At 45.1% G+C, this 25,865-nt stretch overlaps 1 protein-coding gene across 4 annotated transcripts in view; it reads left to right on the top strand.

The window, feature by feature from the left end:
- Window positions 1-3,854: 3,854 nt before the first annotated feature.
- The window catches only part of ILDR1 (immunoglobulin like domain containing receptor 1), a 32,482-nt gene continuing 10,471 nt past the window's right edge, over window positions 3,855-25,865 (top strand). For all 4 annotated transcript variants that reach the window (XM_036093702.2, XM_078066558.1, XM_036093700.2 and 1 more), the window contains exons 1-5: window positions 3,855-4,110; window positions 17,795-17,965; window positions 19,313-19,462; window positions 22,897-23,016; window positions 23,314-23,460. In XM_036093702.2, coding sequence (XP_035949595.1) covers window positions 4,056-4,110; window positions 17,795-17,965; window positions 19,313-19,462; window positions 22,897-23,016; window positions 23,314-23,460 — 643 coding nt within the window. In that variant the 5' untranslated portion in view covers window positions 3,855-4,055. The remainder of the gene's footprint in view (window positions 4,111-17,794; window positions 17,966-19,312; window positions 19,463-22,896; window positions 23,017-23,313; window positions 23,461-25,865) is intronic.

The raw sequence follows: 25,865 nt of genomic DNA, 5'->3' as shown, positions 1-25,865 counted from the left end.
CTTACCACTCCCCACCTTGCCCTAGCAAAACTGAAGTTCTTATAGTTCAGCTGTGCTATTCCCTGGTGCTATGATTTTTGAACATAGTCTCTCTGTTTGGATTGCTTTGGCAAAGTCTTGTTCACTTTCAAACTCAGCTCACATGTCACTTCTTTCAGGAACTATGGATAAAGAGCTCAACAATATTTATTGAGTACTACCTATATGCCAGGTACTATGCTAGATGCCAGACATACAAAATGAATAAGATGTGTTCCAAATGTGGCATCAGTTAGCTACTTTCATTTTTTGCCTCCCTTTAGGTTTAACTGCCTGGAGCAGTATTTTTACTTACATGCTTATTTTCTTTCTTTCATTCTCCTTTAAAAAAATATTTTATTTATTTATTTGACAGAGAGAGAGAGAGAGAGTATAAGCCGGGGGAGTGGTAGGCAGAGGGAGAGGGAGAAGCAGACTCCCAGCTCAGCAGGGATCCCAATGTGGGGCTCGATCCCAGGACCCTGGGATCATGACCTGAGCTGAAGGCAGAGGCTTAACTGACTGAGCCACCCAGGTGCCCCTCTCTCTTTCACTCTTGATAAATACACAGTTAGATGTACAAATATCACACTATTCTTAAGAAGAGATGCACATGCATATAGAGACACGGTATTCAGTAACATTTATCGTCAGTTTTAACTAGAAAGTGTGGTTATAAATGATGAAACCATAACCTCTGTACTTTGTGGTTAGACTCTGGAAGAGTGAACACAAAGAAACACAGTATGGCTAGGGTAGTAATAAAAGGTGTGTCCTCTGAAGGCAGATTGCCTTAATGTGCATCTCAGCTTAGCTACTTACAAGCTGGGTGACCCTGGGTAAGTAACTGGACCTTTGTGCCTCAAGTTCCTCAGCTGTAAAATGGGGACAATAATAATCTCTGCCTCAGTGTTGTTGGGAGAATTATTGAAGTTAATACAAAAGTGCTGAGAATAGTGCCTAGCACGATATAAGTGTTTAATAAATGGTACCTATTGTTACTTTGTATATGGAGACAGCTTCATCTCAGTCCCTATCAGCAGGTCAAGTGATTTTAACTTCTATATTGAGCAATAAAAGAACTGTTTGTTATTCTGAGCCAAATGTATATTCTTACCAAATCTTTACTGAACCAAGGGCACATGTTGGCAGAATAACTGGTCCAGGAAAGCTCACAGTAGTGGAAGAGTTTTACTTCATGGAGAGCTAAATGATCTATGTGGAGACAAACTACAGTAGCTGATAGAGTCAACTAGCTGTAAATTCAGATCGAGGCATACCTAGGTGAGACTGTATGGTGTAAAGCTAACAGCAGAAGGCCTGGAGTCAGACTGCCTCACTGAGATTCATAACTCCACCACTTACCAGCTTTGTTACCTTGGGCGAGTTACCGCTTTGTACCTCAGCTGCCACATTATTATCAATGGAATTGATAATAATAGAAAAACAGTCCCTATTATATATATTGTAGTAGTGTAATGAGGTAATGCATATAAGGCACTTAGAACATTGCTTGGTACAGAATATAAGTGGTGAACGAAAAAGATGCATGTAGTAGGCAGAGAAATATATAATCTATGTGTTCACTCCAAGAAATCTATGTGTTCACTCCATCTACCAAGAGCTAGATGTTCAACTGAATGAGTAATCCCAAGAAAAAATAAGGCCATTTTAATTTTACTGCACTTGGGATAACCTTTGTAAAAGTCATATTTTGTTCCTATAGAAGCCTTCAATGTATGCCTCCAGTTATGTTGGGTTTAGACCTCCAGGGCTTCCCCAAATATGTTCCATGAAACATCTGCCCTAAGATATGTGTAAGAAAAAGGGCTTTGGGGTTGAATAAATGCTGAAAAATGCTATATGACTTATTTCCTTAGAAATTTCAAATGTAAGGGCGCCTGGGTAGCTAGCTCAATTGGTTAAGCATCTGCCTTCACCTCAGGTCATGATCTCTGGGTCCTGGGATCAAGTCCTGCATCAGGCTCCTTGCTCAGCGGGGACCCTGCTTCTCCCTCTGCCCCTCCCCCCTGCTTGTGCTCCCTCTGCCTGCCGCTCTGCCGGCTTGTGTTTTCTCTCTCTCTCTCTCTGTCTGTCAAATAAATAAATAAAATCTTAAAAAAAGAAGAAATTTCAAATGTATAGTAGCACTCTAAGGGCTTGAGAAATGCTGCAAAAATGTTTCATTTAGTTTAATCCAGCATTTCTTGAATTTGGTCACAGAGCCTTTTTTCTATATGCTGTTTATTAACATGCCATGGAATAAACATGGAGAAATGTTGGCTTCCGATGAGTATTAAAATGACCTTTATATCAAAACAAGGGCTGAGGGCCATGGGAGGTAGGTTTGGGAAAGAGAGGGCTCATACTTTTTTAGACTGAGATTGAAAATTTGTCTAGAGCAATTTACAAATCCAGGGGCCACACAAATCCCTCAGGGTCACAAACACTCAAATACATACAATGTTCCTGGGAGCAAAGTGCACAGTCTCTGGAGGGGGTTAGGGGAGCATCCCACACATCATATCCTGCTTCAGCTGCTATGCTGAGATCCCACTGTGGAAGGTCTAAAGGCCCCTGAACATACTGTACCATCTGCCTTTGGCCATGTACTGCCTGAATTTACTTCCTACTTTCCTGAAGAGAAGAGGCTACAGGAAAAACATTTAAAGTGGAGAGGCCCAATTGGGGAACTAGAGGCCAGACTCAGGGGGAAGAGGGGAAATTGGGAGAAGGGACTGGGTTGACCTCCAATCAGTTTCAGGACAAGGATGTTCCTCTGGGAGGAAGTGAGATGGGGGACACCAGTAGCTCTAACAAAGAGAACCCTTCACAGAAGAGCAGGTCAGGAGATATACTTAAGAGAAATAATATTGCCTTCCAAGGGCAGTGATGAGAATGGGAGCTTCCTTCGAGGGGCGGAAACCGTGTTTAATGCATCTTTGTAATTCTTTTCTCTAGGAAAAAGATGGTGGCTAGGAGAGAGAGCACAATGAATAATCCCTGATAAGGGAGAGGTGTATAAAATATTTACACCTGCTATTTGCTTGCTTACACCTTACACTTGCTATTTACACTGACCAGAGTTTAGGTGACTTTCCGAGTTCATGTGGTTGGTTGGTTGGTTCCTGAAGGCAGGTGTGTTTTATCCCTCCCCGTGGGTTGCTACCAAGGAAGGAGAGACTGGATTATATCCTAGTTGGCCTGGTGCAAAGAGACCTAGAATCTTTGCCATTGGGAGGGCTGACTCAGTGAGGGGCTGCTGAGCTGCACTTCACGCAGGATGGAAACTAAGAACAAGGAATACATCAACACTAACAATGCCTAACTATGAGTGGTGGGAGCAAGATTTGTTTATCTCCAATAATTTATATTTTTCTAACTTTTCTATAATAAGCATCTATGACTTTAATATTTGTGGAAAATTAAATCTATTTCTCTAGTTTATACTGTACATCTTTAGTTTCTAGAAAACCTGAGCAGACGTTATGTGCAAACTTCATGTTGGTGTGTTTTTAGTGAGGGAAAAAAGTTTTTCAAGCATATATGAGGGGATGGAAAGATAACGTAGGAAATACACCCCAGAAAGTTATATCCACGTAATTCTACAAAGAGGGGAAGAAGTTTGCTAGGGATAAGATTTCCCGAGAACTTCTGCGGGGGAAAAAATGGTAACGTTCTCTAGAGGCGGGAGGGATGTGGCAAGAGACGCGGTTCCAGCGAGACGAATTACCTGGCAGCCTGGGGAGGAGGCTCTGGCCGCTAGGCAAGGTGGCCACGGTCCTCCGGGATGGGGGGCGGAGCAGGAAAGGGCGGTGCGCGGGCCGGGAGGCGGAGCCGCCGGCGCGCTCAGGTGGGGATGAGCCGGGGCAGTACCTGCTCGGGGACCGCGGCCGGCCCTCCGCTCGCCCGGCGCCGAGAGAGGGGAAAGCGGAGGGATTCCTCGGAGAAGTGGCGCGTCCTGGGACGGCCGCTGCTGAAGAGAGACGCGGTGCCCCCCGAGCCCCTGAGCTGGCAGGGGCCAGAGAGCGGCCGGCATGGGCCTTGAGCTGCCTGCGCCTTGGCTGCTGCTCTTCACCGGGCTCCCAGCAGGTGAGCCTTGGGAAAAAGTTGGGTCTCACCCTGGGCCCAGGGAGACAGGAAGCCATTGTTGCCTGGCCTTGCAGAACTGGTCACAGGCAGGCCAGTGGAGGCCTGGGCCGCGCTCTGGTAGCTCTTGGCACAGGCTCGAGTTTCTGCCTGTGGGAGGGAACCTGTTGTTTTCCTCTTTTCTTAGCCCAGGTCCTTCCGAAACAGGTGCAACTAAGGAAGAAACCCAGAGCCTCTGGGCCTCCCTCCTGCAGTCTTTAGGCACTTCTTGGTCTCGAAAGCTGCGCTGATAAACGTGGAAGCACCACTCTTTTGATCCCTCATTACTTTGCCCTTTCATTTGATGCTTGCTTTTAGGTTTTCAATATGTGACGGAAATGCATTTATGTCGCTCCTGGGAGGTTATAACGCGTCCTCAGTATCATGGGATGTTCGAAATGATTCAGAACCTATTTTACAGGACTGAACCATGTGTCTTTTTGCTCATCATGTTCAGTGTCATCTTTTTCTACTTTCTTTGTATCCACCCACTTTCCTAACTTTAGCCCTTCCTCAGTTCTCTCCCCATCAGGTGCCCAACCACCCCCCCCCCCTTCTCTTAACCCTCCCACCCTGTCTGCTTTGGAAAGCATGGTTTTTGTGTCTCGGTGTATCTCTTGGAAATGTGACAGGAGTGTGTATCTGCAGGAATAAAATCAGGTAGGAAAGGACAGCGGAGTGACTGTGCAGGGCTTGCAGCCCCTTTCAATTACCATGTAGTGCCACTTTGCAAACAGAACGGTATGAGTTCCCTTGGAAATTCTGTCCTGTTGTATTTCATTTTACCATTCCCCACCCCCTCTTTTAGGAATAACTGCCCTCTTACCTCTAAGTTGTCAGTGGGAAGTCTGCTCAGTTTGCTCACAGACCAATGTGAGTCTTGTATTTTTCTGAGGGAAAAGATGTAATACGAAGGTGTGGGCAGAATTTCATTTTTACCAACTTGATAGGACATGAAAACCCCTCGGACGTAACTAAATCTCATTCAGACAAGATTCTACAGTAGCTTAAGCTTAATGCTGAGAATAAAAAAGGTGGAGAATTGCAAAAGGGTGAGAAAACTGGAAAATCAGTATTCCTAAGATCCTGTGGCTCATGCCATTTTCTGGGGGCTGTGTGTCCTATCAGTTATCTGAAACTGACAAGGGTAGATGTTGGACACATGATACACAAGGAAATGGACTAAACCTCACCTATTGAAGTGCCTGAAATTCCACCAGAGCAGTTACCTACTTAGACTGTGACAGCAAAATCCTAAACATCCCAGCTTCTCACAGTCCTCTCTCCTTTGCCTTATGTGTTTAGCTCAAATTCCACAGCAGCTAGGGATTTCTGAAGCTGCTTGAGCTGCCTTTTCAAGAAAATGGAGGTCTACTCCCACCTCTGCCTCCTAGCACCCCATCCCCAGATTAGGACTTTGTAGCCAGCCGCCATCCAGGTCATAGAATAAGAAAGGAAGCCTTACAGACAAAAATCTTATTAGGATATAAACCCTAATCCTTAAATCATCAGCATAATGTTTTAAAAGCTATTTGACTTTTATGAAGAATATTGAACACTGAACATTTTTCAAATACATTGATTATGACCAAAGGGTATAATAGTAAGCAGACTGCTAAATGGACAGGGACTTTTTTTTTTTTTAAGATTTTATTTATTTATTTGTCAGAGAGAGCAAGAGAGCACAAGCAGGGGGAGCGGCAGGCAGAGGGAGAAGCAGGTTCCTCGATGAGTAGGGAGCCTGATGCTGGGCTCCATCCCAGGACCCTGGGATCATAACCTGAGCCAAAGGCAGATGCTTAACCGACTGAGCCACCCAGGCGTCCCTGGACAGGGGCTTTAGAAAATGGAGTTCCAACTGTTCAGGAACCAGCCATGCATTGTTAGTACCAGGATGCTGAAGTGGTAAAATTATACAGACTGCCGTGTTTCCTGCCATTCTTTAACTGGAAACCTACCTGCATGACCTATTTTAGAACCAGAGAATGCTGAATTCAAAAAAAGTCCTAAGTGAACATCTAATGTCACTTTTATTTCATAGGTGCAAAATTGACATTTCAATTCTTCAGACTCTAACACTTTGAGAGGAAATAACTACTTTAGCAGATATTTTCCCCGAATGTGTGTAGGAAATGTAAAAAAAAAAAAAAAAAAAAGCTGCATTCAGCTATTTAATATGCATTTGGATTTTGCATCCAGAATGTTTGTGTGACTCTGGTCAAGTTACTGAACTGCTGAAAGCCTGCAGTAAACAGGGATGATGATAGTACTTATCTCAAGGTTTTTATGAGGATTAAGTGAAATGAAGATTTTTAAGGCACTTAAGATAGTGGCTGAAACAAAGTGAGGGCTTAATGAATGTTAGCCATGGTGATAATGATACTCATGATTTAGACCCAAGGAGGATTTTTTAGAGCTAACTTTAAAGAAACAATTTAAGTGTCCCCTCCTCCTCCTTCCCCTATAGCTAAGAAATTGCAATTAATAGTCAAGTCAGATGGACTCTCAGGTTGAAATTCAGATTCTGCCTCTTACTAGCTGTGACTTTAGAGGAATTACTTCAATTCTCTTCATCTAGAAAACAGGTAAAATTCCTGATGAGCCCCTCCCACCTTCCACCCTCCCACCCCTGTAAGGCCAACTCATGTTGGGTGAGTTGAGATCAAGCACAGCATCTACAAAATGGTCATCACTGGAAATATTGGGTCCCTCGCCACCGCCCCCATCTCTTTATTTTTAGACCAAACTTCCTAAAATTCTCTAAGATCAAACTGAAAATCAAATTTCTTCTCTCACTTCCAGTATCTGCCAAAGCAGTGCTTTTCAAACTTTTTTTACAGTTCTCACTGTAAAAAGAAATACAGTTTATGTTGTGACATGTACACATAGATAAGATTTATAAAACAGAAACAAAAATACGTGCACACACACAAGCCCATTACGATGCTGGATAAAAGAATAACAAATTGACACCATATATTATTTTAATAACATTTAAATTAGTAGAAAATAGTCCCCAAATTACCATGAAATAGAAAAATCCAGTAAGTTGATTTTCTCAAGATATGCTGCAAATTGCATTATGAACTTTGGAAAACCCAAGAGTATGTTCATTTTGGTCCATCACCCCATTCTCTTCTGTTTCTAAAGAAGAGTTAACCCAACCTTCTGGTGAGCATCCAAGTTTCTGCAGTTGTAAAGTGTGGGTCATTAGTGAAATTAGGTCAGATTTGGGTACTGGCTAGCAGGTCAGTGTGACCAGAGGCCCTGATGAAGCCTCTCAGCTCAGGGAGTCCTGGGAAGTTACCACAGTCCCTGTGCTCTGAGCTGTGGCCCATCACTTGTCAGAGTTTTGGTTGGTTTGTTTTTGTACTTCAGAGTATTTTTCTTTAAAAAGAAAATTTTAGCACACAAGTGATACTTACTCCTTAAAACAAAACATGAAGATAATCTAAAGTAAGTACTTACAGCCTTTTGCATGATTGGCTAATAGTTCTGGTTACCTCCATCCAGCCTCAAAGTTTATTCCTGGAATGAAACTTTAGTTTTCCACTCAAATCCTAAAAGGGTGTGTCTCATTGGCACTTCTGTGAATTTTTTTAAGATTATAGAGTGGTGTTAACTTACAGATTCACGCAGCTCTCAACTTGTATTATCATTCTTCGGGAAATCAGCCAGCTGACTCCTAAGGGACATGATTCTTAGAGAGCATATAGTCCAGTAATTTTCCCTTGGTGGTGAGGGTAAAGTGTGGGATCACATTGAAAACCGAATGACATCTCAATCCCCAATATAGTGGATAGGAAAGTGGAGCTTCTCAGGCTGAGGGGGGTGTGGGTGGTGGATGGGAGCTGCCCACTTAGCTCCTTCCTTACCTCCATGGGGCCCCTGACATACCTCACCAGAATCCCAGGGCTCTGCTAAACTCAAGTACAAATCATACCCAGTCCCTGTCTGTCTTCCCCTCTGGGCCAGTTTTGCAGATAAGGAAATCTATCCAGGGAGGTCACGAGCCTTAGGTTGACACAATGGAGTTAGTTTGAGAGCTGAGACCAGAACCCTGGCATCCTTGCTTTTAGTCCATGGCTCTTTCCCCTGTTTCATACCGTGGAGCAAGTTTATTTTGTCTAATTGAATCCTGGTATGCAGAAATAGAAATAGATTGCCTCTTGGATGTCTAACTAAATGCTTTTTATTAAACATCTTGCCCCAACAACGATGCCGTGGAATGAGATGCTGGGTAATTAATGTACCGCCTGCCTGGGTTTCTTTCAGCCCAGTACTGTATTACCTCATGTCCCGGGGGGGGGAGAAATAAAAGGGTGTGTTTTAAGAATTAGGAAGACTTAGATCATGTGTCATCTTTCTCTCATCTTTCTTTTTTTTTATTAAGATTATTTATTTATTTATTTGAGTGACAGAGATAGCGAAAGAGATAGCGAGAGAGAGCAGGAGCAGAGAGGAGAGAGAGAAGCAGGCTCCCCATTGAGCAGGGAGCCTGATGCGGTGCTGGATCCCAGGACCCTGGGATCATGACCTGAGCTGAAGGCAGACTCTCAACCAACTGAGCCACCCAAGCGCCCCTCGTCTTTATTTCTGTAGTTTTCAATCTTTAAATCTGAGGGTAAGGTGGGGTCAGAGGAAGGCAGTTTTGACACTTTCTTCATTTCCCAAACCCTGTTAATCACCATGTTCTGTTTCTTAATCCCAGGATCTGTGCCCTCTTTTCTATTCCAGGTGATAAACCTCACACTAGCCTATTTTAAGCATCTTAACCATCTCCTTGCCTTGAGGTCTGCTACTGTCTCTGTCTCGTCGATGATAGGTTACCTACCTGGGTTCCCCTTTCCCACCTTCACTCCAATCCTCCAAGCACCTCTACAGGATCTCCATAGCTTGTAAGAGTGGGTTAAAGCTCTTTGTCTGGACTTCAAGGCTCACTCATTCTGGCCTCACTACTTCGGGGAGCCTTCTCCCCAGTGGTGTGGGCATGCGCTGGTACTTCCTCTCCCCTGCAACACACTTTGTTTTTTCGTCTGACCACGCTACAGATGGTTAACTTTATTTATTTTCTGTACTTTTAGAGTGCTTAAAATTTATTCCAGGCAGTTTAGCCTGTCTTGTGTGCATTCGTTTGTTCTTCTGGTCAGCAGATGTTGAATGCCTACCACACACAGGGCATTCTGGCCAGCGCTAGCTGTGAGGCCTTAAGCCAGTTACTTAACCCCCCTGAGGATTTTTCTCATCTATGAAATGGACATAAAATAAGGCTTATCTCATGGGTGTTTTACAAAGATTAAATGAGATACTATATAAGAAAGCACCCCGTACCATGGCTAACAACATAGCAAGTGCTCAGTCTATATGAGTCTCCTCCCCAGAGTAGTCACATGCTTAGCGCAATACAGAGTAGCACACACCAGACCTTTGTTCAACATGGAATACATAGACATAACTCCTCCCCGACCCCAGCCCACTTCTCTTTGTCGCCTTTCCTCCTCTCCTAATTCTCTCCATCCCTTACTTTGGGTTCACACTCAACGGCCTCTCCCTCTTCCACTTGATTCCTTTCATATTTGCACTGTTATCTAAGGAAATGTAACAAGTACAGATGGCAAATATACTTGGGGAGATAGCTTGCTCAGACATAAACTCTGATAGGATTAGACCTGTGTACTTTTTGTGACCTGCTTAGTGGAGCATAGGTGCCTGGATATGTGAAAAACATTCAAGAAGTGAGACCTTCTATAAGGAGTTAACACCAGGCCACTGCCCCTTGCCTGGAAAGACCCTGCTATCCCTCTGCCTGCCACTCCCTTCCAGGCAGGAGCCTTCATGTGTAGAGGAGGGGAAATGCCATTCAGTCCCCTGAAAACCGTTCTTAGTTAAAAAAAAAAAAAAAATTGTAGCTATGTCCCTGTGTTATATGGATAAAATATTCTAGAAACTGTAAAACATCTTGCCCAATCTGATATAACACAGGGAAGGCAGACTGAATAAAGAAATATACAAAGATATGCATGTGTTTGGAACACATAGCATTTAATGGTAAAGATAATCTTCTTCCGTTGGTATGTTCTCCTTCGACTTTAATATGGGATGTAGTCCCCACGCTGCACAACGGCATCGTCTTGGAAAGTACTTCATGGTAGGAAACAGAGAATCCCCTTCTCCTTCCCTTCTTCCCATGAGCTCTGATATCTCAATTGAAGTTACGTTTCCACCCTTAAATGACAGGTTTCCCTCCCTCTTTCAGAGGAGACAAACTGAATGGGTTTGCCAGGGTGCAAAGTGACGCAGCTTTAAAAGCTTTGAATGCCAGTTTACATTTGTATCATTTAATTTTTTTTAACATATAATGTATTATTTGTTTCAGGGGTACAGGTCTGTGATTCATCAGTCTTACACAATTCACAGCACTCACCATAGCACATAGCCTCCCCAGTGTCTATCACCCAGCCACCCCATCCCTCCCACCCCCCACCACTCCAGCCACCCTCAGTTTGTTTCCTGAGATTGAGAGTCTCTTATGGTTTCTCTCCCTCTCTGGTTTCATCTTGTTTCATTTTTTCGTGCTTCCCCTAAGATCCTCTGCCTTCTTTCTCAAATTCTTCATATCAGTGAGGTCATATGATAATTGTCTTTCTCTGACTGACTTACTTCGCTTAGTATAATACCCTTTAGTTCAATCCATGGTGTTGCAAATGGCAAGATTTCAGTTTTTTTTGATGGCTGCATAATAACATTTGTATCGTTTTAATTCTTTCAAAATACTTTTATTTGCTGTTCTCAATTGACCTCAATCTCTAAGGTGGGCAAGATAAGTACAAATGATACAAATAATAGCTAATGTTTATTCAGTGGCTATTATGTCCCAGGCTCTTTGCTAAATTCTGGACATTTATTATATCATTTAATCCTTACTACAACACTATCAGGGAAGTATTTTTTTTTTAAGATTTATTTTTTTTTTCTTTTATCCCCCTCCCATTTATTTATTTATTTATTTTTAAATTCTTTGTTTAAATTCAATATAGTTAACATATACTGTATTATTAGTTTCACGGGTAGAATTTAGTGATTTATCAGTTGCATATAACACCCAGTGCTCATTACACCAAGTGCCCTCCTTAATGCTCATCACCCAGTTACCCCTTCCCATCACCCACCTCCCCTCCAGCAACCCTGTTTGTTTCCTAGAATTAAGTGTCTCTTATGGTTTGCCTCCCTCTCTATTTTCATCTTATTTTATTTTTCCTTCCCTTCCCCTATGTTCATCTGTTTTGTTTCTTAAATTCCACATATGAGTGAAATCATATGATATTTGTCTTTCTCTGACTGACTTATTTTGCTTTGCATAGTACACTCTAGCTCCATCTACATCATTGCAAATGGCAAGCTTTCATTCTTTTGGATGGCTGAGTAATAGTTCACTACACACACACACACACACACACACCCCACATCTTCCTTATCCATTCATCTGTCAGTGGACATCTGGACTCTTTCCATATTTTGGCTATTGTGGATATACACATTGAAAGATTTATTCAGTATAAACATTGGAAGATTTATTTGCTTATTTTAGAGAGAGAGCGAGCACGTGCACATATGTGTGGGAGTGGGGTATAAACACTGAAAGATTTATTTGCTTATTTTAGAGAGAGAGAAAGAGCACATGCACATGTGCATGTGAGTGGGGGAAGGGGCAGAGGGAGAGGGAGACAAGCAGATTTCCCGCTGAACAGGGAGCCCGAGGCAGGGCTGAATCCCAGAATCCTGAGATCATGACCTGAGCCAAAATCAAGTCAGACACTTAACTGAGCCACCCAGACACACCTATCAGGGAAATATTATTATCATTCCAGCTTTGTATATAAAGAGGCAACTGTAGTTTGGAAATAACTTGTCAGGTCTTTTAACTGGTGGGGGAGTAGAGACAGAATCTGAACTTAGGAAGTCAGTCTCCAGAATTAAAGTTTTGAGAAGAAAATGATAGAGATATTTAGGAAATCAGATGGCAGTTAGCTGAGGGGAAAGAGATGCCACAAGATGAAGGAAATTTAAGAATAGAAAGGGGTACCTGGGTGGCTCAGTAGGTTAAGTATCGGACTCTTGATGTCAGTTCAGGTCATGATCTCAGGGTTGTGAGATTGAGCCCCGAGCTTAAGATTCTCTCCTTCTCCCTCTGCCCCTCCCCCTCCCCTCAAAAAATAATAGAAAGACAATATAAGAATTTGAAGACAGTTTAAAGAGCACAGATCCAAAAGGACATCTACCTTTTTGAATCTGTTCCTCTTTTCAGCTCAGATTCTGCTGTTCTTAGTCTCTTCTTGAAAACTTTACCTGCCTAATAGTGTGCATGCCCAATGTGGTTAGTTTTACCGAGAAGTCCAAGGCTAAAGGACAAGAAGGATGGGAGGTTTTTGCCTTTGAGATGGGCTATCCTCCTCCCAATCTGGAAAATCCTCCTGCTTTCTGAGTCTAGCACCAAACTTCCACTTTGAAAGTCAAGCTTGCCTGCGTGGGAGAGATCATGTTTACCCAACGTGCAAAACCAAAAGTCCAGCAAAACCAAATTCTGAAGCTGAGAGGGCTTGGCTTATTACAGTCTCTAAACCTTTGCCCATGTATATGAGTAGGACTGTTCCCACCCCCGGGGGTTTTGTGAGGATTAGAGACAGTGTGTGTATATCACTTGGCATACAGTAGATGCTGAGATCCAGAGCAACAGCTGAGCTAAGGGGAGAGAGGTTTGCTGGTTGCCTGGTACCTTTTGTCCTGGGACTCTTCCCCGCTCTTCTTGTGGAAGGCCAGGGATGAAGGTCTGAGAGCTGGGCAGGTTGCTGTGGGGCTGGCAGACCCCGGGAGAGCGTGTGAGTAAGCTCAGTAGGGTCAAAATCATGGGAACCTGACATATTTCGAGGCTTGAAATTCACCGAAGGGATGAATTCAAAGAGAGGATGAAAGAATAGTACCCAGGTGGCAAAGCCAGTGCTGACGTTGGTAAAGGTGAGTCATGTCACCGCAGGTGTGTATTGGCCATAATAAAGGCATTCATGGAAGGGTTGCTGAGGGAGGACTTGGTAATGAAGGTGATCACCCTTGTCCCCATTCTCCTCCCTCAGAGTGTCAGATTCAGCAATCTGCAAAGCTCCCCCAGAGCAACTCCTAGCTCCAACCGAATTCCTTTCTCTGACTCCCAGCAAACTTGCCCTCTCACCTCTACACAAATAATGTTAACTAGCGCCCTTTGAATAAGTTGCTATTTATGTCGAACTGCCGTTCAGCAAAATGAAGAACAGTAGGTTGTTAATCACAGTACCAGAGTGACTGATGCCAGTTGTCGCCTGTCTCTCCACTCCAATTGTTTGCAGGCTAATGAGTACCAAACATTTTCCTTTATTTAGAGAATAACCGGGCAGAGTGGAGAGAGCACTGCTCAGGGGTGGAATCTTGACTCTGACCTCCTTAGAAAATGAATGACCACAGACAAGCCACTCATCTTTTCCAGTCTCAGATTTGTGGTGTGCGAAATGGCCCTGATTGTCTACTCCCAGGGGTCATATTTATTGTGTAAAAGACAATATTTGAAAGTATGGTGTGAGTATAGGATTTTGTTTAGACCATAAATAGGTGTTTTAATCTCTATTCTAATCCATATATTTACTGAGCAGAATAAGCTAGTGTTGACATTGCCATCCTCGTCATTGTTAAAAGCTTACCTGTAGTGACTTCTCTTCAGTTAAAGCTGTGTTGGGCGGAAGCTCCAAGGTCTGTTTCAGGTCAGTTCTGGAAAAAAGCAAGGGGGATGGTGAGAGTGGAGAGGCAAAAATAATAAAGCAGATTACAAAACAATCCACATTAGGCTTGAGATGCTAGTCACCGGCTCTTCCATTCTGATTGGACTAATTTCCAGGAATCTTATAGCTGGCAGAGACAGCAGCTATTTTCCCCCCCAAACTACTCAAGGCTCATTTTCAAAATGATGATCTTTATAACTGGATGAGGAAGTCAACAGTCTTCCTAAAAAAAACCACCTTTGCCCTATTACTCTACAGAAAGTGTTCAGTGATTACCCATTAACTAGAAATAGATGCTTCAGTGAGATTTGGGCTCCACCCGGTCTCCCCAACCCCAGTCACTACCACCAGTCCTTCCTTATTGATCCCTCTGTTTCCCATAAAGCCAGGGGTCGGTTCCCTCCAGGCTCTCCAAGTAACTGCCCCTTCCTGATAAGGGCTGCTTCTCTTTTCTTCTGTCTTGAAACTATGAGTTTCTCTGCCTTCTTCCTATTTTTCGTGTGTAATCTTAATCCTACTTCAGCGTTAGGGCCCAGCTTATATCTCTTTTTTCATGAAGTCTTCCCCACCCACAGGTCTCCCCCATATTTCTGCAGGCCCTCTCTCCAGCATGCCTGTCACAGGCACATCCTCATTTCAGCTCAGCCCTGGAGACAGTTTGGGTCATTTCTGGGGGCAAGGACCTGTCCTGAGCAGCACCCTGATCTTTCTCTGTGGCCGTGAGAAAAGTGGGTGCATGTGCCCATCATAATCACAGCTTACTGTCTTATGAGGGCTGTGTCCCGAAGATGAGGCAGGATCCAGAACCATGTGGCAGTGGCCTTCGAGCCAGGCCCACCCAGCTGTTTTGTAAGGGGTGAGGGTGGGGGCTAAATGTTTGTGTTTGTGAGTGTATCTCAGTCAAAATGAGGCTGGTCCACCTGAGAACTCCCTTGGAGAGAACCCCCGCTTGAACCCCTTTCTTTTTGGCCTTCATCATAGAGGAAAGGAGGAGGGAAACAGATTCAGACTCAGACCCTGACACTAACACAACAGCGTATGTACCAGGCACCATGCCAATTGCCAGAAGTGAATTATCTCATTGCATCCTTTCACGGACCTGATGAGGTTACTACTATCATAATCTGCAGTCCTAGCTGGGGGGGGGGGGGGGGAACAACTCAGTCAATAGCTTGTACAATGTCCAAATAAATAGTGAAGTTTTATTTGAACCCAGTTGTATCGGAGTCCAAGCCTGTCGGTCCACACTGGTGGTTCTCAAAGCATGGTACCCAGAGAGCAGTTAGTGTCACCATCTCCTGGAAACTTGTTAGAAATGTAAGTTCTTGGGCCCCACCCAAGTCCCCCTGAATCAGAAACTCCTCCTGAAAGTGATCTGGGCCATTACAAGTCCTCTTGGTGGCACATGCTCAAGTTTGAGTACTATTATTCTGCGCTAAACCTCCCACGAGAAGAGCCCCTATAACTTGGCCTAGAGACCATCTTGACATAGGAACATTCTAAGATGTTGGTTATGTGTGGACCTCTGACCATGCCAAAGTGCCACCTGACTTTCTGTGCCACTGGGTTCCTCATCAAGGCAGACCTGGAGCTGTGTGTTTGTAGCTTTGGAGGCTAGGGAGGAGCCTTAAAAAAGAGAAAAGAAAAATTCTTAATTTCTTCAAGTCTTTTTTTTTTTTTTTAAAGATTTTATTCATTTATTTGAGAGAGAAAGAGAGAGAGAGCATGAGACGGGGGAGGGTCAGAGGGAGAAGCAGACTCCCCGCTGAGCAGGGAGCCTGATGCGGGACTCAGTCTTGGGACTCCAGGATCACGACCTGAGCTGAAGGCAGCCACTTAACCAACTGGGCCACCCAGGCGCCCTCAAGTCTTTCATAATAAAATTTGTCGCAGTCTGATCATTTTTATTTATTTTATGCTCATGTTGACCGCCTGTACTGCCAGTTTCTACCGTTAATGGATCCCTGGTCCTTCAGTCCATTATTTATGCAACAAACATCTGTTGGGTGCCAAGGAGGTGACAGGTACAGTTGTGAGGTTGTGCTTTAACGGTGAGTCAGAGACAGACTCAGCCGGCTTTCTCAGAGCCTGCAGTTAACTGGCCATCACCAAGGCATGTGAAATGTCCTGCGTCGAGGGCAAGAGGCACTTTGGGAAAACACAGGAGACCCCTCTCCCAGATTTGCAGTCAGGGAAGGCTTCTGGAGGAGGTGAGGGTGCTGCTAAAGACCTAAGGAATACATAGTAATTAGCCTCGTGAAGGGAAGGGAGTGGTGGCTGGTGCTCTGGGAGAGTGCTCCAGCCAAGAGGTCTACACGTGGGAAGACCTGGAGAAGATGGTGATCCTGCCAAGGGAAGGAATGGAGCAAGTTCAGGGTGGCTGATACCCTGAGTGTGAGGTGGGCCTGGAAGGGAGATGAGGCAGCAGAGAAAGGCTGAAGGCAGACCTGATTGGCCTCATAGGCCTGTTGAACTTCCCTGAAGAAGTGGGGAAACATTTTAAAAGAAAGTAACATGAAAAAATATATACGTGTATTGGCAAGCTCACTATATGACCTTCTTTTTTCTTTTCCCCTTTTTATTTTACTTATTTTTTTAAATTAAATTTAATTTTATTATGTTATGTTAGTCACCATACAATACATCATTAGTTTTTGATGTAGTGATCCATGATTCATTGTTTTCGTATAACACCCAGTGCTCCATGCAGTACGTGCCCTCCTTAATACCCATCACCAGGCTAACCCATCCCCCCACCCTCTCCCCTCTAAAACCCTCAGTTTGTTTCTCAGAATCCATAGTCTCTCATGGTTCATCTCCCCCTCCGATTTCCCCCCCTTCATTTTTCCCTTCCTTCTCCTGATGTCCTCCATGCTATTCCTTATGTTCCACAAATAAGTGAAACCATATGGATAATTGACTTTCTCTGCTTGACTTATTTCACTTAGCATAATCTCCAGTCCCATCCATGTTGATGTAAAAGTTGGATATTCATCCTTTCTGATGATGAGTAATATTCCATTGTATATATGGACCACATCTTCTTTATCCATTCGTCTGTTGAAGGGCATCTTGGCTCTTTCCACAGTTTGGCTATTGTGGACATTTCTGCTATGAACATTGGGGTGCATACGGCCCTTCTTTTCACTACATCTGTGTCTTTGGGGTAAATATCCAGTAGTGCAATTGCTGGGTCATAGGGTAGCTCTATTTTTAAATTTTTGAGGCACCTCCACACTGTTTTCCAAAGTGGCTGTACCAACTTGCATTCCCACCAATAGTGTAAGAGGGTTCCCCTTTCTCCATAACCTCTCCAACATTTGTTGTTTCTTGCCTTGTCAATTTTTGCCATTCTAACTGGTGTAAGGTGGTATCTCAATGTGGTTTTGATTTGAATTTCCCTGATGGCTAATGATGAACATTTTTTCATGTGTCTGTTAGCCAATTGTATGTCTTCTTTGGAGAAGTGTCTGTTCATGTCTTCTGCCCATTTTTTGACTTGATTATTTGTTTTTTGGGTGCTGAGTTTGAGAAGTTCTTTATAGATCTTGGAAATCAGTGCTTTGTCTGTAGGCCTTCTTTTAATATAGTTTCTTTATTGTTGTTGAACGTGTTAACACTGTCAATGGATCACAAGATCCTTGCGAGTCATCCTTGCTCTTTCTCTCCCCCATCTCCCCCAGGGTGTCTGTGTGGTCTTTGCCTCCCACTCTGCCTGCCAGTTCCCAACTAGTCAGCCAGTGTGTTTGCTTATTTGCATTGCTTTTATTACCCCATGAACAGAAGTAGGTCACTTCCCAGAGACATAGTCTGCCTTCAGCATTGTCTCTTGCTCTTGGCTGCAGGGTGCCTGTCCTTGCTGGTGACGGTCCAGCACACAGAGCGCTATGTCACCCTGTTTGCCTCCATCGTCCTCAAATGTGACTACACCACCTCCGCCCAGCTCCAGGATGTCGTGGTGACATGGCGCTTCAAGTCCTTCTGCAAGGACCCCATCTTTGACTACTACTCTGCATGTGAGTCCCTCCTCCTTCAGCCCACGTACGTCCCTCTGTGAAGCATGGCCATTAGGGCATAGGGCCACAAATCCTTCTGAGAGGGAGCCACAAAGTTCACTTAATGCCGTCCCCTCATTTTATAGATAAATAAACAACCCAGACAGATGAAGTAACTTATTTGAGGTCACATACGATTTTATTTTAAGATTTATGTCCTACCTTGTTCTGAAAAGATGTAGGCAGCTCAGACATTAAGTTTTTTAAAAGGCAGTGCCAGTCCTGCCTCCTGGTCCATTCCTGGTTGCATGCCGGCACACTGAGATGAGTATGCAGTCCGCCTCCATTCCCCTTACCACCTGAGGACATGGACAAGAAGCCTCCTACATCCCCCAGGACCCTGAGGAGTGGCGTTTGTGAACCTCCCCCCCCCCCCCCACTGCCACACTCCCTTTTGTGGCCAGCCTTCCTAGTGGCCAATGAAACTCTCCCAGTGAGCGAGAGCCCACTGCCCCCAGGGAACACATTTTCAGCGCTGCACAATCCCCCCCCCCCCAAACACACACACTTAGCCAAGTCCTACCTCTCAGTAGCAGCTGCCCCACTCATGTCAGCTCTCCTCCCTGGAACCAAAGTTCTTTTTAGCTGTCTACCTCTACTCTCTCAAGGAACAAAGGAACCCAGATCCTCACCGTCAGTCCTGGACAATTACCCTTGTAGAGATTTTGAGAGTACAAGTAGACACCGTCTTTGTAGGAAGGAAGTGAGCTTCCAGAGGTGAGGAAAAAGGGAGGAGGCATCAGCTTTACCTCTTTTAGCCCTCACTAATGTCTTACAGTATGAACCCTGATGCCTAAATGTCCGAGTCACCCACAGAACCTGACGTTGTCCCCAAAAGACACATCTCTGAATCAAGGCATGATTTCCAGGGGGTTACTCTTCAAATAAAGTCGGAAGGGAGGAGAGGCCAGGGTAGCAGGCATTTGCCACCAGCAAATGTATTATAAGGGCAGGTGGATGAGCCCTATAGGAGCAGAATCTGGGGTGACCAAAAATGAAGCAAGGGTAGTTGGAATGGGAGACAGGAGCATGGAGCCAGGATTTGGAAATGATGACCTTTGAGAGGGGTCTGGATCTTGCTGCTCAGAGGTTCATTAGTATTACCTGGGAGTTCCTCTGAAATGCAGACTCTCAGATTCTCACTCCAGACCCACAGAATCAGAATCTTCATGTTTAGCAAGATTCCCAGTAGACACATGAGCTCAGGATAAAAATGAGAAGCTTCCCTGCTCCAGGGAACAGTAAGGGCGCCTTTCTCCATGGGAATTCCCCATTGCTGTGTGACCTGGCTGTGTCCTCTTTCCTCAGCATACCAGGCGGCTTTATCCCTGGGCCAGGACCCATCCAATGACTGCAACGACAGTCAGCGGGAGGTTCGCATCGTGGCTCAGAGGCGGGGGCAGAATGAGCCCGTGCTGGGGGTGGATTACCGGCAGCGCAAGATCACCATCCAGAACCGTGAGTGCAGGGGAGGCGGCAGGGATCTGGGGGCGGCAAGAGGTGCAGACACCGGGCCTGGGCCTGGCTGAGTCATTGTGGGGATTTCCCTTTTTCTTTCTTTTTTTCTTTTTTTTTGGTTTTGTGTTTGTTTGTTTGTGTGTGTGTGTGTGTTTGTTTGAGGAAAGTGCCAGATACATAGAATGCTGTTACCACCATCTGAAGTCACTCCCCTGGAAGTTGGTCTCTAAATGAGAAGATGTCCTACAGCTTTGGCTAAAGGTCTGGGAGTGGATGGTCTCTTTTGCTTTTTCATGGCTGAGGTGTGGCTCAGGCTTGTTCGCTCCCTCCCATAAATTGCTCTCAGGGCCTGCATGAACCCCAGGCCCCTGAGTTTCCCTCTGGCCACTCCTGTTGTACATGTCTAAAGGGCTTCCAAGTAGATGGCTACCTGGAGACCATCATTGCCCATTGGTAGAGGAAAAAGCATTAGCCTTAGAATCTACAGACCTGGGGCGCCTGGGTGGCTCAGTTGGTTAAGAATCTACAGACCTGGCTGAGTGTCCTGCTGCTTCCACCTGCTAGCTCGTGGAGCAGTAGCAGATGTTTTCCCTGGCCTCTGTTACCTCATCTGAAAGGTGGACATAATGGTCTCTGTGTCTGTACACTGAAGTAAATATCAAATGTGATATCTAAGAGCTATGTGTAAAGCATACTTATTCTTTGTGCCTAGTACAGGGACTGGTGGTTGGAGCCCTCAGACTCGGGTGTGGGTCCCCATTCTGCACTTGTAGGGTATGTGAACTTGGGCAAGTCCCTTCAATTTTTTAGCCTCAATTTCTACAAAATGGGACTTGCTGTAGTACTACCCATCTCCTGGAGAGCCGTCAGGATTAAGTGAGATGATATGCATAAAGCACTTAGCAAATATTAAGTGTGCAGTGAACTTTAGTTACAATCACTGAAGGCACTTTTGGATGGATGGGCTAGTGCCCCACATTCCTATCTTGTAATCCAGGATGGCCGTGATGGGTTATTGGCACAGAATTCAGAGCCTGTTTCAGTGAGCTTCACATGCAGTGTTAAATAAATATTTGCTGATTAAAAGGGGAAAAAGAAGGGAGAATACATGAAGCAGGCCACTCAGGGTACTTGTAGCAACAATGTGAGGAAATCAGTGAATGCTCTATGAACATTTAAAGGGAGCCAATTTAATATTTGCTTCCAAATTTTTGTATAATACTTTGGCTGTGATATTTAAGTCTGATTCTTTCACATGTGATCTCTGATTCCCCCAAGCCAGCCCTTAAATTCTCGGCCTTAAGGAACATCTGTCCTTTTCTGGTCTCTAGCTACATTCTCAAAGAGTCAGGGTGGTTCTCCTTTTCCCAGAGCCTGCAGAATTAGCCCTCATCTGACTCCAAAGTTTAAAGTCTCTTCAATTGGCAAGCCTCCTTTATAGTTTTTGAAGGATGAAAATCCCCACAGGTGACAGTCCCCACTTTTCTTTTTTTCTAATTCTGAGTAATACCATCCACTATCTCTACTCCCAATCACCCTTGGATCAAACTCTGTTTCTCCCTTACACCCATGGGAAAGCAGTATTTCCCCTTGGTTTTTATTTCTACCTCCATACTTGTCATGACTTCCTGAAGCCCTTGTTTTCTGACACTTTATGCCTGTGTGTGCATCATTTGAGATGACCATGTCAAGTCAGTTCTTGGATTATTTAAAATATCAACATATCTGATGTCCTCATTACTGTGATATCCCTAAAAAAAAATCTTTATGTCTCTAATAAAAATTGGGGCAGATTTTTAATGCACATTAACATTAAGAGAGAATTTCCTCCAAAGCATTTTTACCATTTTTCCAAGTCTGGGGTAAGCTTATATCTGGGAAAGGTAGTGTGTTTGGAAAATCGTGGGTAGGAAAAAAATCGTAGAGCTTGACGTAGAAAGAGAAGGAAACAGAAGTTGAAGTTAGCTCCAGTGGTACATGACCTTGCATTTTTGTTTCATTTCCTCAATAAATATTTTTTGACAAACAGATAATGAAGAATTATAGATGGGATTGCTAAGTAAGCAGGAGCAAGTCTATAATGCTAAGGGTTTTTAAAAAGGAATTTGAAGTTGTCCCCTGGCACTCTACCGTGGATGAAATAGCAGGGATGTGGAGGCTGTCCTGATGCCCCTGACTGGACTTTAAGCCCTTTTAGGACAGAGATGAGTCTTATTCCTCTGCAGATCTTCCTCAGGGTCTGACATAGAGCTGGACCCACACAAGGTCTTCAGTGAAAATTTGTTGCATTTACTAAACTTGTACATACCATTCATCTATCTTAATGAGGTAGCCCAGCACTTGGTGCTCATGAAAACTGAAATTCCTTTCTTGAACATCGAGTAACATTTACCCTTAAAATATTGGCATTTCATCCTTGCTTATTAAACTTCATCTTATAAATTGTCCCTCTAAGATCCAGAGGGATCCGTTCACAGCTGGTGAGGAACCCAGGCTGTGGAGTTTTCCACCCCTTAGGAAAGGACATTAGAACTGAGTGGTTAAGAGCACCAGGGTTGCAGCAGAGAGACATGGATTTGAACCTACCTCTGCTACTCATTATTTCTCTGTTCTTAGGCCAGTTTCTTAGCCTCCTAGAGTCTTGGTTTCCTCATCTGAAATGCAGCTGATAAGCATACTTACTGTATCAGGATGGTATCGAGTTTGTGAGTAAGCAAAACCCAAAATATTAGTGACTTAAACAATAAAGAAGTTTATTTCTTCTCAAGTATAAATTTGGAGGTAGATAGTCCAAAATTAGTGTGGTGGTCCTGTTCCATTAAGTCCTCAGGAACAGGCCCAAGCTCCAGCTCACCAAGAAAGTCTTTTTCTTCCTCATGGTCCAAGACAGCAGCCATCACATTTGCTCTCCAGATAACAGAGTAAAAGAAAAGAAGAAAAGAAGGACAAAAATATTCCCAAACTGTTTTAGGAAAGTTCCTGGGAGCCATTATGTGACCCTTCTGCTTGCATTCTGTCCACCAGAACGGAGTTGCGTGTCCATGTCCACCTTTAAGAGAGGATAGGAAATAGTGACTTTATTCTGGATGGCCACATCCATGACCAAAAGTTATATGACTGTGAGAGAAAGTTATATCCCTGGGAGGCAATGTAGTGTGTACCTCACCCACTCAGAGAGCTGTGGTGGGAGTGAAATGAGGTGATGTCCAAAATCCTTTCAGGGTACCTGGTAGGGCTCAATGAATGGTCAGTTCTACCATCATTGTACTGTTTGGGGAAAGAGGAGGGTCTCAATGAAAGGGCTTTAGGCTTTCCTCTGCACTACGAGGGGCCCTCTTAGGATGTGGAAGGACAGTGATGGGTCTTTAAGCCATAGGTCAGAAACCAGGGCCCTCTCCTTTAACCCCTGGCACTTTCTCCCTCCCTCCCTGCAGGAGCAGATCTGGTGATTAATGAAGTGATGTGGTGGGACCATGGAGTGTATTATTGCACCATTGAGGCTCCCGGGGACACGTCAGGAGACCCAGATAAGGAGGTGAAGCTCATTGTCCTGCGTAAGTGCTGCTGGAGATTTCTCTTTAGCCACCCCATCACTGTGACACTTTTACACACAGAAAAAAAAAAAAAAAAAAAAACAACAGAAGCAAGCAAGCCCAGGTTATTGCTGGATTGCCAACCTCTGAAGGTCCCTTACCAAAGCTAAACTTTTTTTTTTTTTTTTTTTTTGCCGCTATATTGATTGAACGTAACCTATAGATCAAGAGCTGTATTTATTAGATCTCTAGGATGTTAGACCTGGAAGCATTCCACCGGCATGTTTCGTTAGCTTGCTCTTGGCGTCTCCGCTGCAGACTGGCTGACAGTGATCTTCATCATTCTGGGAGCCCTCCTCCTGCTCCTGCTGATCGGGGTGTGCTGGTGCCAGAACTGTCCTCAGCATTGCTGCTGCTACATCCGCTGCCCCTGCTGCCCTGCCCGCTGCTGCTGCCCCGAGGAAGGTGAGAGCGGACGGACGAGCATTGGGAGGGGTGCTGCCGCAGGCTCGGACGAGCATTGGGAGGGGTGATGCCGCAGACTCGGACGAGCAGTGGGAGGGGTGATGCCGCAGACTTGGACGAGCACTGGGAGGGGGTGATGCCACAGACTCGGACGAGCACTGGGAGGGGTGCTGCCGCAGACTCGGATGAGCAGTGGGAGGGGTGATGCCACAGACTCGGACGAGCACTGGGAAGGGGTGATGCCGCAGACTCGGACGAGCACTGGGAGGGGGTGATGTCGCAGACTCGGACGAGCCCTGGGAAGGGGTGATGCCGCAGACTCGGACGAGCACTGGGAGGGGTGATGCCGCAGACTCGGATGAGCACTGGGAGGGGGTGATGTCGCAGACTCGGACGAGCAGTGGGAGGGGTGATGCCGCAGACTCGGACGAGCACTGGGAGGGGGTGATGCCGCAGACTCGGACGAGCACTGGGAGGGGTGATGCCGCAGACTCGGACGAGCACTGGGAGGGGGTGATGCCACAGACTCGGACGAGCAGTGGGAGGGGTGATGCCGCAGACTCGGACGAGCAGTGGGAGGGGTGATGCCGCAGACTCGGGCGAGCAGTGGGAGGGGTGCTGCCGCAGACTCGGACGAGCAGTGGGAGGGGTGCTGCCGCAGACTCGGACGAGCAGTGGGAGGGGTGCTGCCGCAGACTCGGACGAGCAGTGGAAGGGGTGATGCCACAGACTCGGGCGAGCAGTGGGAGGGGGTGATGCGGCAGACTCGGACGAGCACTGGGAGGGGGTGATGCCACAGACTCGGACGAGCAGTGGGAGGGGTGATGCCGCAGACTCGGACGAGCAGTGGGAGGGGTGATGCCGCAGACTCGGACGAGCAGTGGGAGGGGTGATGCCGCAGACTCGGACGAGCAGTGGGAGGGGGTGATGCTGCAGACTGCTGTCCCAAGTAGACCAGCTTCACACACCAGGCTAACACCTTGGGTCCTTCCAGCGTCTCCTCCGTGCCCTTCTCCCATCACAGGCTCGCCCAGAAAATGATGCTCCAGGAAGTTGTAGACCCAAGGGGGAAGACTTCTGCCTGTCTACATCCTAGCCTGCTTAAGGCCTCCTTCCAGTGGTTCTGCCTACTGATGGCATTTCCTCAGTGGCCCTGATAAGCCTGTGCTTCCGTGTTTGCTCAGCACTCACCTTGCTCGGACATGGAGTGGCTGGAGTGGGTGGTTTGAATGTAGCAGTGAGAGAGGAGGCCACCCCTTCGGGATGACTTGAAAAGAACAGATAGAGGAGAGAGTTGTTAAAGCAGTGGTTCTTAAACTTAAGAATCACTAGGGCTTGTTAAAACTCAGTTGCTGGCTCCACCTCCAGAGTTTCTGATTTAATTGGTCTTGAGTAGGCCTGAGAATTTGTATGCCCAAAAAGTTCTCAAGTGATGTGATGCTGCTGATCTGTGGGCCACACTTTGAGAACCTCTTTTTAGATGAAGGAAGGAGGTTTACATGAAGGAGAGAGAGAGCAGAAGACCTTGCTTTTAATGTGATCTTTCTTTTGGCTGAAATTTGACCTTTTAAAACAGAATTATGACATGTCCTAAAAAATTTGGCTGTGGAATGCCAATCTTTTTTGTAGAAAATTATTCTATAAAAATCTTTTCTTAATAAATAGATGGAGTGGGATCAACAGCTTTAAATGGAAGGAGTTTTGTGTTCTTTTTTTTTTTTTTTTTTTTAAAGATTTTATTTATTTGACAGAGAGAGAGATAGCAAGAGAGGGAACACAAGCAGGGGGAGTGGGAGAGAGAGAAGCAAACTTCCTGCCGAGCAGGGTGCCCGATGCGGGGCTCGATCCCATGACCCTGGGATCATGACCTGAGCCGAAGGCAGACGCTTAATGACTGAGCCACCCAGGCACCCCAGGAGTTTTGTGTTCTTAAAATAACATTTTTCCCTGATGATATAAGTAACGTATTACATTGTAGAAAATTTGAGAAATTCAGGAAAATGTAAAGACTAATCTGAGCACTCAGAGATAATCACTCTTATCATTCTTATCAGTTGGATCATTTGAACAGAAATTTTTTAAAAGAAAAGATAAGGAATTACCTCTTAAGATAGAAACAAAACTTAATCTACGATGTCAAGAAGGTCAATGGCCTGCGTCTGGTTTCAGGCCTGTGTTCTGGGTTGTTGTCTTACAGGAAAAGAGAACTAACTTTTATTGGAAGTCTGCCATGCGTAGGCCCTTTGCATATATTTCCCTATATGAATCCTCACAACCCTAGAAGGCTGTATCATCACTACTTAACAGATGAGAGGACTGAAGGTCAGAGTGGTCACAGCTAGTAAGTGGCATTGACAGTATGGTGTTGAATCCAGGTTCATTTGACTTATGAGTGCCTGAATTTC

The sequence above is a fragment of the Halichoerus grypus genome, chromosome 1, assembly GCF_964656455.1.
Source record: "Halichoerus grypus chromosome 1, mHalGry1.hap1.1, whole genome shotgun sequence".
Taxonomy (NCBI): Eukaryota; Metazoa; Chordata; class Mammalia; order Carnivora; family Phocidae; genus Halichoerus; species Halichoerus grypus.
Note: the sequence above shows the minus strand (reverse complement) of the source record. Positions and strands in the feature narration are given on the sequence as shown.